The sequence below is a fragment of the Coturnix japonica genome, chromosome 5 (genome assembly GCF_001577835.2).
Source record: "Coturnix japonica isolate 7356 chromosome 5, Coturnix japonica 2.1, whole genome shotgun sequence".
Classification (NCBI taxonomy): Eukaryota; Metazoa; Chordata; class Aves; order Galliformes; family Phasianidae; genus Coturnix; species Coturnix japonica.
This window is the reverse complement of record NC_029520.1, coordinates 33,183,285-33,192,585: the sequence shown is the minus strand read 5'-3', so window position 1 is coordinate 33,192,585 and position 9,301 is coordinate 33,183,285. Positions and strand designations below refer to the sequence as shown.

Genomic DNA, 9,301 nt, shown 5'->3' with positions numbered 1-9,301 from the left:
CTCTCATGATCCCCTTCGGGGGGGTGGAAAAAGCCAATCTCCAAACCCTAAGTAATAGTAACACTGTTTGTGTGCATCAAACGCATGCAGAGATCTGTCCCAGTGCGGCTGTTGCTATGAGGTAGAGAGAACTCCATCTCTGGCAAAGGGGTGAATAATATGAAATGATTTTTTTTGTGTGTGTCATTTCTCCCCCCCTTCTCCCCATTTTTTTTTTTTTTTTTTGCTATCTTTCTTTCTTTTTCATCTTTTTTTTTTTTTTTTTTTTTTTTTTTTTTTTTTTTTTTCTTTTCTGGCTGCAGCACGTTAGGGAGCAGGTAAGGTCAAAGTTTTCTATATCCTATATCTTTCTCTTAAGGCTCTGGGCAGCAATATAAATAAGGTGGTGAATAAGGTGGGTTTGTGTAACACGGAACTGAATTCGTTTTGATGCTTAAAACAACGCACTTGCAGGAGAAGTCTTGGGGATCCCAGAGGCACAAACGCTGCCTGGGACATTTCATCTGCGATTTGAAGGTTTATGGTAGTGGGAGGGGGGAGGGGGAAAAACTGGTATTATTTTAGAATTACATTACAAAGCAGACATTTACGAAAGGCCGAATGCATTGTCTATGCAAGAAACGGGAAACTGACAGTCCCGAACTGGCTAAAAGAACTTCTAAAAGAAACAAACAAACAAACAAACAAAACAACCCACAAAAAAAACAAAAACTAAAACTGTTTATTTTAAAATTATTTAGCAGGTGAATGACGCTGCTTGGGTCAGTTTCATTGGCGGCCACAGGTATCTCACTAATAACTAAGTCTGAATGTGATGGTTACTGCTTTCTGGGAGGTGTTTCTTAGACACAGCGGGACGTTCCCGGTAATTTTATATCGGTTTTTAAGCTGCGCTTCTTTGGCGAGTGAGTGCACACCGCCGATTTTAGCGAACGTGTGCGACCCTTTGCATCTGCTCGATAGGAACTCCCAATGTCTTCTGGCGGGCGCTCGTCGGTACGATGATTCCTGATGGTGCAAAGGAAGAGAATAAAGCGCATGTATGCAGGAGTTCAAACAGAAAAGGAAAGGAAAAAGGAAGAAGGAAAAAAAAAAAAGAAAAAGAAAAAGAGAGAGATAGAGAAAAGAAAAGGGGGGAAAAAAGGTATTTGCAGTGCGAGGTTCAGATCTTCAGTTCCATCTGTTTTGGTGGATTTTACTGCAGTCCTTCTCGGGGGAGTAAATTCACGCACGTAATGATGTGCGACAGACGTGCGCACACCTGGGGGCTCGCGGGGACCGACTTTTTGCTTCGTAGCAGAGGTGTTGCTGAAGTGGCTGAGTTCATCCCAGCGTGTTAGTGACCTAATAACGTGACTCTGGGACACGGTCCGTCTGCTTTTGTTCCTTAAAACTTTTTGTTCTTGCTGCCGCTGTTTCTCAGATAAGCTCTTACAAATGCCACCTCTATCTCCCACATCTCCTTCCTCTGGGAATTTGTTCTTAACCTGCGCGCTACCTCACACCGCACTGTTCCTTCTGCGGAACGATGCGTACGCAGCTCCCCGTACCCTTCATCTCCGCATTCGCTCATGGCGAAGAAGAGTAGAAGCAGTGGGTGACCAGCGCGGGGCGGTTAAGCGAGATGTGCGCTCCTACGTCTTGGTGCACCTATGGCTGCACGAAAACACACAGGTGTCTGTAGGGCAACTGTGGCGTTGGGGAACAGGGGCACGGAGCTGTCGCTTTGGAGTGAGCGCTGCCCTCCTACCTGTGCCACGCTCGCCCAGATGAAGTGCCTGGCGGGACCCGGCCCCGCTGGAGAAGCAGTAAGCGGGCCGAATTTTCTCCGCCGTTCGGTCGCAGTGCTCAGGGGACGGTGACGGGCCTCATCGCGTCCTTCAGTGCCCGGAGGGCGTCTTTTGCCCCAGCTTTCTTCCAGGCAAGGCACAAACACCCGCGGTCCCAGATGCTGGACGGCCAGGGGGAACAAACAACCCGCGAGCAGCGCCCATGCCCCTCTTACTTTTTAGACGTGGGATCCGGTCGTTCTCAGCGACCCCATCCCCTGGCACACAGGACGATGCCTCCGGGGTCTGTGAGCGCAGGGCCGGCCCAGGGCTGCTCCCGCTGCTGGTCTGGGGAGCTAGGGGCAGGGGGAAGGAGGCAAGGCTGCCCCTCGTGCAACACAGCCCATCGAGAGGGGGAACAGTAGGGAAGTGCCGTGATATGCCCCAAAAAAGCTCAAGGACGAGATGCGACAGCATGAACTTGTGGCTTCTGAAAGGTATAATGCACGTAGGGGAAGGGCAGGAGGTCAGCCCCCCAGCACTGCCACCTTGGTGCTGACCGTCGCCTTGCCCGCAGCGGGTGACCCCACAGCACCCTCCCGCCAGAGCTAGCCCAGACTCGGGCCCCTGTGGCCCCCTCAGCCCCCAGCCCGACTTTAGTTTTCTTGGCTCTGGTCGGCGGGGGGGCTGCTCCTGGACGGGAAAGTTAGGGCGAAGGGTGTGAAGCAGCCCTGGGGGAGCCTGGCGGGGGTCGCTTCCTGCCGTCGGGATCTCCCTCCTCGTGGGGTGCTGTCTGCTCGCGTGTTTTTGAGCCCGGTTTTCGGGGCCGCCGAGAGTGGCGGTGAGCTGCCGGGACACCCGTGGGCAGCCTGGGGTGTGGGGTCTGCGGGGAGGGCACAGAGGGGGGCTCCGAGCAGGGAGTTGGAGGAGTGCGCCGGGGATTGTGTGCGTGGAGATATACCGGGGGAGGGGGTGTTTGTGTCACTGCATCGCCCTTCCACAGTGGCAGCATAATTATCTAGCTGAAACATTATTAAATGGCAGAAAGTTGAAAAATAGATCGACCTCCCCGAGATGAGAAGCAGCTAGTTTCAGAGATGGGCAACCATAGCTCTTTTTCAATACATTTTAAACAAGAGGATCTAGCGAGTGATTCCGATTCAATACACATAATCAGTTTGGAAGTCCTATTTCCATTTGAAAACAGCCCTATTTGCAATCATGAGGGCCGGACATGATGGAAGATACAGGACGCATTCAGAGTAGGTGGTAGGTGAGAGAATCGGAGAACACCAAATATTTTCTTTTCGTTGCAAAGCTTTTTCAGGATACTTTAATCACGCAGTATTTAAAAAATAATATTCTATCTGAAAATATTATTTAATTGTTTAAGAAAACAAAGATTTGATTTACACCGAGACTCTCCGAATGGGATATATATATATTTATATATGGGATTTTTATATATATATAAATTTATATATATTTTTATATATATATAAAAAGAAAAACAACAAGGAAAATAGTGATTGGAAAATCGTGTTGACTGACCATAGCCCTGGGGTTAACAATCATTTAATTAAGAACGCCGTTTTTTGTTTGTTTGTTTTTTGTTTTTATTTTTTATAAAACGATAAATTGCTTTTGAATTAAAGCCCGGAGGAGGGACACGTGCACGGAGAACAGCTGGGGGCCAGCGACCGCGGAGCGGAGCGCACTGCCCGGGGTAGCCCTGTCCGATGGAGCATTGCTCTGGAGAGCCCTTCCACTGGGGAGCCCTATCCTGGGGAGCACTTCCCGGGGCTCCCCTCTCCTGTCCCCGGCAGGTTCCGTACCACTGCCGGAGCAGAGAAAGGATGCTCAAGAGCAACCGCACGTATGTCGGGGGTGGGTGAGCCGCGGAAAGAGCAGAGCCCCCGTCACCTTGCCCCCCGCAGCAGTCCTTCCTCCGAGCAGGACGGCACTCCCTGTTTCTGCTTGATCGGAACTTTTTTCTTACTCCTCAACCTCCCTGAGCCCAGAGAAAGCCGGGAGGCCTACGCACCCTCTGCCGTAATCATCCTTTAGGAGAGGAGCGGGCAGAAAAGCTGAGGTTTTCCTGCGGGGAACCAACAGTGAAATGCTGGCTCTCCCAGCACCTCACCTCGCACATTAATTGACGTTTCCGGTTCCCCTCATTTACTTGTTGATGTGGTTGTGCGCTGCCGACAGCGCGTTAGGTCTGCAGGCAGCGCCCCAGCCCCGGGCGCAGCCCCCCGCTCCGTTTGCTGCTCAGGATTTGCAACAGGTACAGATTCGTGAGGCTGAACGCAGTGGCCCGTCCCAGCGCGCTGCTTTTCCCCGCTCCCACCCAGTTTGTAATTCTCTTCCACTTCAAACGGCCAAATTAGCTCCTGGGAAGGGAGGAGAAGGTAAATAAATAAATATTGGAATAAATAAATCAGTGTCGCAGAAAGCCACATTTGCCCTCGTAGAAGTACAAGCTGTTATTGTTGCTCTGCAGAGAACGCTTATTTCGAGGAGGGCGACGGGCGGGTTTGTGCGGACATCCTTGCCGCTGCCTCGGGTTTCCTCTCTGGGTCCTGACTAGCAGAGCACACCCCCGTCCCCCTCCCTTCCCCTAACTCCCCCCACTACAGCCTGGCTCCCCGCGCCCCTTCTACCGCCCCGCAAAGCTGCCTTTTCCTTGGCAAAGGAAGATAGCGGGGAACTCATCCCCTTTGGGTTTGCCACAGTGCTACCCCTAGGAAGGAAAGGAGGAGCACCTGCTCCCCTCTCCTCAGAAGCTCATCAGTTCTGAGCCCTAATTAAAGCTCGGCTAGGTGGTGCAGGAGGCCTCCAAGGCTGCGTTTGGAGCTTTGGGAGCGGTTCCTTCTCTACCCGACGTTCCACAGTTACAATCTCCTGTCCCGTTCCTCCGGAAATTGGGCACTGTTGCTCTTGGCGCCCACCTGGAAGGTGGTAAAAGAGGAAAAAAGGGACCGCTCTTCTCGGGAAAAGTTCTGCCACAGCTCAGACGCTGATGGCATAAACAAGCTGTCCCCATCGAGGTGTACAGACAGAACTGGGCCGTTTGTGCTCAGCGCGTTTTGTTTGTCCCTTAAAGATGCGTCAGGACCACGGGAAGTATAGAGCTTTTCCCCTGTCCGGTAAAACACCCCAAGATCCGAGTAGAACCTCCGTCGAATTCTGACCGGACTCTCTTTTTACACAACCACTGGAGAGCGATTCTTTTTTTTTTTTTTTTTTTTTTTTTTTTTTTTTTTTTTTTTTTTTTTTGTGTGTGTGTGGGAGATCCATTGTCCAACTTTTGTCAGGTCTCAGATCTATACCACATAGGTAACGCAGCCATAAGTCAGAACAGCAATGTCACCTTTAGGAGTGTCGCCGCAGGTTCCCTTTATAATTTAACCCCCCCCCTCTCCCCCCTCCATCCCCCCCCGGTTCCCACTATGAAAAACTCGTAGTCCCTCAACAGGTGAATCTTTAATTTTATTACCAGTGATTTTCAAAGTAAAAACAGAAGGGCTACTCCAACCCAGCAGCCTTCAGGCAGGCACATTCCCACTTAACCAAATCGCGTGGTGCGAGTGGAACGCTGGAGGACTGCGTCCTCACTGACGCGCATAACTGGGACACGGGCTGCGGACTGGGGCCGGGCACGAAAAGAGAGAGCCTTCCACGAATCACAGTGACCTAAAAACTAGCGTGAGGCTTCTTAGCGTTAATGCCGACCTGCAGAAATGATGTATGCATACGTAGTGAGACGCGTCCTTGCGGATGTGTTCGGCCTCATTAAAAAGTAACGATTTCTGTATTTGTTAACTTGAACGATTCAAAGGTATAATAGAGTCCCTACTTCATCAGTGTGAGATTTGCCGAGAGATATAACGAATTCCTTATATAGCGAAGGAGAGAGAGAAAAAGGATGATCTCATTACAACCAAAACTTAGGAGGGGCGAGGAGAAGGCAGTGCTCGTGGCATGTCTGCATGTATCCATGTGTCTTTTGCCACCGCGCTGTGGGACGTTTTATTTCTCTTTATTTCTGTATTCGTTTGACTTGAATATTCATGTTTGGTCAAACTCTGCATGGGACGGAGTTTTTGGCAGGAGATTAACCTACCTCAGTTCTGTGGTCTCCACTTGCGTTTGCAAGTGGGAATGGTGAAGAAAAAATATATATAAAAGTAAAGAAAAGAAAGGGGGGGAAAATGCTGAACAGCACCCTTCGAAACATTTTTCTTTAAATTTCTGTTGTCAACATTTTAAAGAACAAAGGGATGGATAATTCTATTGCTCAGTGAATACCAAATAAATACTAATTAATCCCTTGGAACATTACGAGCAGATTTTATTAAATATTTCATATGCAAATATATATATATATATAATATATATGTATGCCTTTTATATGTACTTGTCCTTAACCTTTAAAAGCAACCGCTGTAAATGCCAGATCCTTACTTTCTCTAATAGATTTTACCAGGAGCTGGTGACAGAGAACTGATTTCTTTTCTATTAGGGCTTTAGTACATCTTTGTTGCAGGCCCACGGAATGACCAGGGATTAGATTTGCATCTCTTAGACTCCCTGTGTGGTCTTTGTAAGAAGCTTGTAACTGTTAAAAATGACTTGTTAGTAAGCGTGTGGGCTCTCATCTCTTTGCTTTTGACAGAATGATTGTGAAATTCAGATTGTTCTTCTAGGCTCTAGCCTGCAGATTCCACCTGAACCCTAAGCAATTAGAGCCTAATCTCAGTGCAATCATATTTGAGTTAGGATTTGTTGCACTTTGTTTACTTCAATTAAAAAGAAGAGGAATATTTCGGAGCAGTTTTTAAGCGATATTCTCGAGGCACTGAGCGAATTTTTCAAGCCCTTAATTTTGTCCTTAGCGCCCCATTACTCGAGTTTCTGCAGCGCAAAGCGCTTTTAGGATTCCACGGGTAGAACTGAAGAGGAAACAGCAGGACATTAAAAACAATTCTCAGCCCTTCGCAGGGCGGAAATGTTCGCGGCACCCCCGGCTTTGCGCGCAGCCGCCAGGCCCGGTCCGGAGCGGGCACCGGGCAGAAGCGGGGCCGGGCTCCGCCGGGTGCGCGGTGGGTCCGCGGCTTCCCCGGTGTTTGCAGGTCCCGAAGCTGGGCTTGTTTCGAGAAGCCACCCTAGCCTCGGCACTGAGCGATAAGAAACAAACAAAAAACCCAAACCTTAACCACGCCACCTGCCTGCAGTGGTCCGATACGTTAAATTTAGGATAAAACAACGTGAAAAGGAGAAGAAAAACCAAAACCAAAACCAAACCAAACAAAAAAATAATCCCCACCGTATTCAGGATTCTTTCCTCCTTTAGATGCCAAGTTTCTGTTTGTGCTCAGGTTTCAGCTGGCCAGCCCCAGAAGGATGCTTTCTACTACCGACATTCACATAAATAGAGCCTTCAAGTGCCACACTCTCACATCAGAAATATTTTCTTTAAACTGAAATGTCTTCTCTTCTTTCTCTTTTTTCCTCTTCCTTTTTATCTCAGTCATTAAGACATTTCAGAAAGTCTTTTCTAATTCGCTGTGAGTCAAGCAAGAACCTTCCAAAAACTCCTCAAATATGGAGGGTCATTTCATTTAAAATTTTAGGTTTTTTTTTTTTTTTTTTTTTTTTTTTTTTTTTTTTTCCTCCCGTGTGAGTCATTTGCTACCAGTGTTCTATGTTAAGACGGTCTGGACTCGATCGTGTTCCCACCGAAGTTAAGATGCGAGCCCTCCTCCTGCTCCCAGCAGAATAGGATCGAGCCCTTCTATGCTAGTAGAGGTTTAATAGCATCAGCACATGCCCAACAACCACCATTATAACCTTGACCCGGTCAGGTACAATGATATTACGCCTCCTAAAGTTATCCTGCATTTCCTTGGTGACAGCCAACAGCTCTTTATCACCTCTCACTTCCCACAATAACCCACAGGCAATGATACCAATAACACACTGCTCTTTTGTCATTCTTTCCCCTCGGAAGTCTATTCCAGTAAGTAACAAAATAATATTAATACCGTGAGCATTTTCTAGACTGGTCAGCCTATGCTGTCCCTGTCACTTCATCCCAATTGTGAGCACTGAAGCAAAAAGTCACATTTTTGAAAGTGAGTCAGTTGCTCTGAGCAGTCTCTGTCCTGCTGCTGAGTGCGGAACTGCACACTAAAGTGGAACATCAAGAGCTCCTGTGTGTAGCCTGCCCCAAACCCGGCTTCCCGGCTGCTCTGTTTGACACTTTATGATGAGTGCTGGACTAATCTAACACTTTAAAAACTTTGTTTTAGGTCTGCGGGAGGCACACTGGCCTGTCTTCCTATTTCATTTTATTTTATTTTATTTATTTTATTTATTTATTTATTTATTTTTTCAGTAATGACACCTTTGGATCAGTGTAGCAGGATTACTTTTAAACCTCAGACGTTTGTTCCTTCCCTAAGGCTATGTTTTACTTACAGTTTGTCTTTTCCTTTCAGTTCATAATCACAGACATAATTTTCCCTTGCTAAACCTGATGTTCACCATGATATGTCTGCAAAATAAAGTGCTCTTCATTCCTTTCCTGTCACACTGCAGAAATATATTTGCTAAATAATTGTTGCTCTAAGGAAATAAAGCAGCAAAGCTCAAAGATACTCTCTACAGAATGTAGGATGCTGATTTTGACATCAAGAAATTATTCTTAATCGAAAAGTGTCATGTTGGCAAGTATGGTCTTTTTCTGCAGGCTGAAAGAATGAGCAATTCTTTTTGCCTTAAGAGAGTGCTTTACAGATGAAAGCATCTCAGTCCACAGCTTAATCTGTTTTAAATCAGGCTTAAGCAGGGTAGATGAGTAATGGAATGACAAGCTTTCTGAGGTACCAGTTTGAGCATCACAGTGTCTCTGCTGTCCCTCTTCTTTCCCTGCATGTAGTGCTAGTGGCTGAATGTGTGTTGGCTTTCCACAGAAAACAGAAGACAGAAGGAGTGGAACATATTTTATACAGCAAAGGTTTTACTTTGACCAAGGAAACTGAGATGTACAATATTGTTCATACTTAAGATGTCATGGTTTAGTAATTTTGTAATTTTTGCTATCAGTATTCCACATCATAACATCATATTAAGCATGAATAATTTTACTGAATCTGCAACTTACAGAAGAAGACTACATCTCCCAGGGAACAACACGATAGGTCACGGGACCTGGACTCTATATTAACTCTGTCGCAGAACAGACTGACGTCTTTCGAGTTCTGGCGTTCAGGGGAGTGTGTGGGAGCCTTCAGCCGTTCGCCTAGATTCACAGTAGGCTCTCGGTTACGGGACTCTCTCTCTCCTATTTTGCTGATTCGTAGCTCATTTTCAATTATATTGTTAATTATTTGTGTTATCCTGTATTCGATATAGTATTTAGTAATAAGTGTGCCTCCCTAGATCGGTTGCCGCTGTTTTTCTTATCTAATTAATTTTTTTCCTTTCGGCCTAGGGCCCCTCCGGCGGCCTCACGGCCCCGATCACTG

The 9,301-nt window shown here is 47.1% G+C and overlaps 1 protein-coding gene across 1 annotated transcript; it reads right to left on the bottom strand.

Annotated features, from left to right (window-relative positions):
• Nucleotides 1–703: 703 nt before the first annotated feature.
• LOC116653514 lies at nt 704–2,759 on the bottom strand. The gene is made up of 3 exons (XM_032445090.1): nt 2,755–2,759; nt 2,006–2,652; nt 704–1,008 (listed from the first exon to the last, which is right to left on the bottom strand). The coding sequence occupies exons 1-3, from the start codon at nt 2,757–2,759 to the stop codon at nt 926–928; spliced, it is 735 nt and encodes a 244-aa protein (XP_032300981.1). The 3' UTR covers nt 704–925.
• Between the last annotated feature and the right edge of the window lie 6,542 nt (nt 2,760–9,301).

Coding starts and splice junctions, on each gene's coding strand:
- LOC116653514 (XM_032445090.1), bottom strand. Junction 1,009..2,005: donor CCGGATCCCACGTCTAAAAA/GTAAGAGGGGCA, acceptor TTGCACCATCAG/GAATCATCGTACCGACGAGC.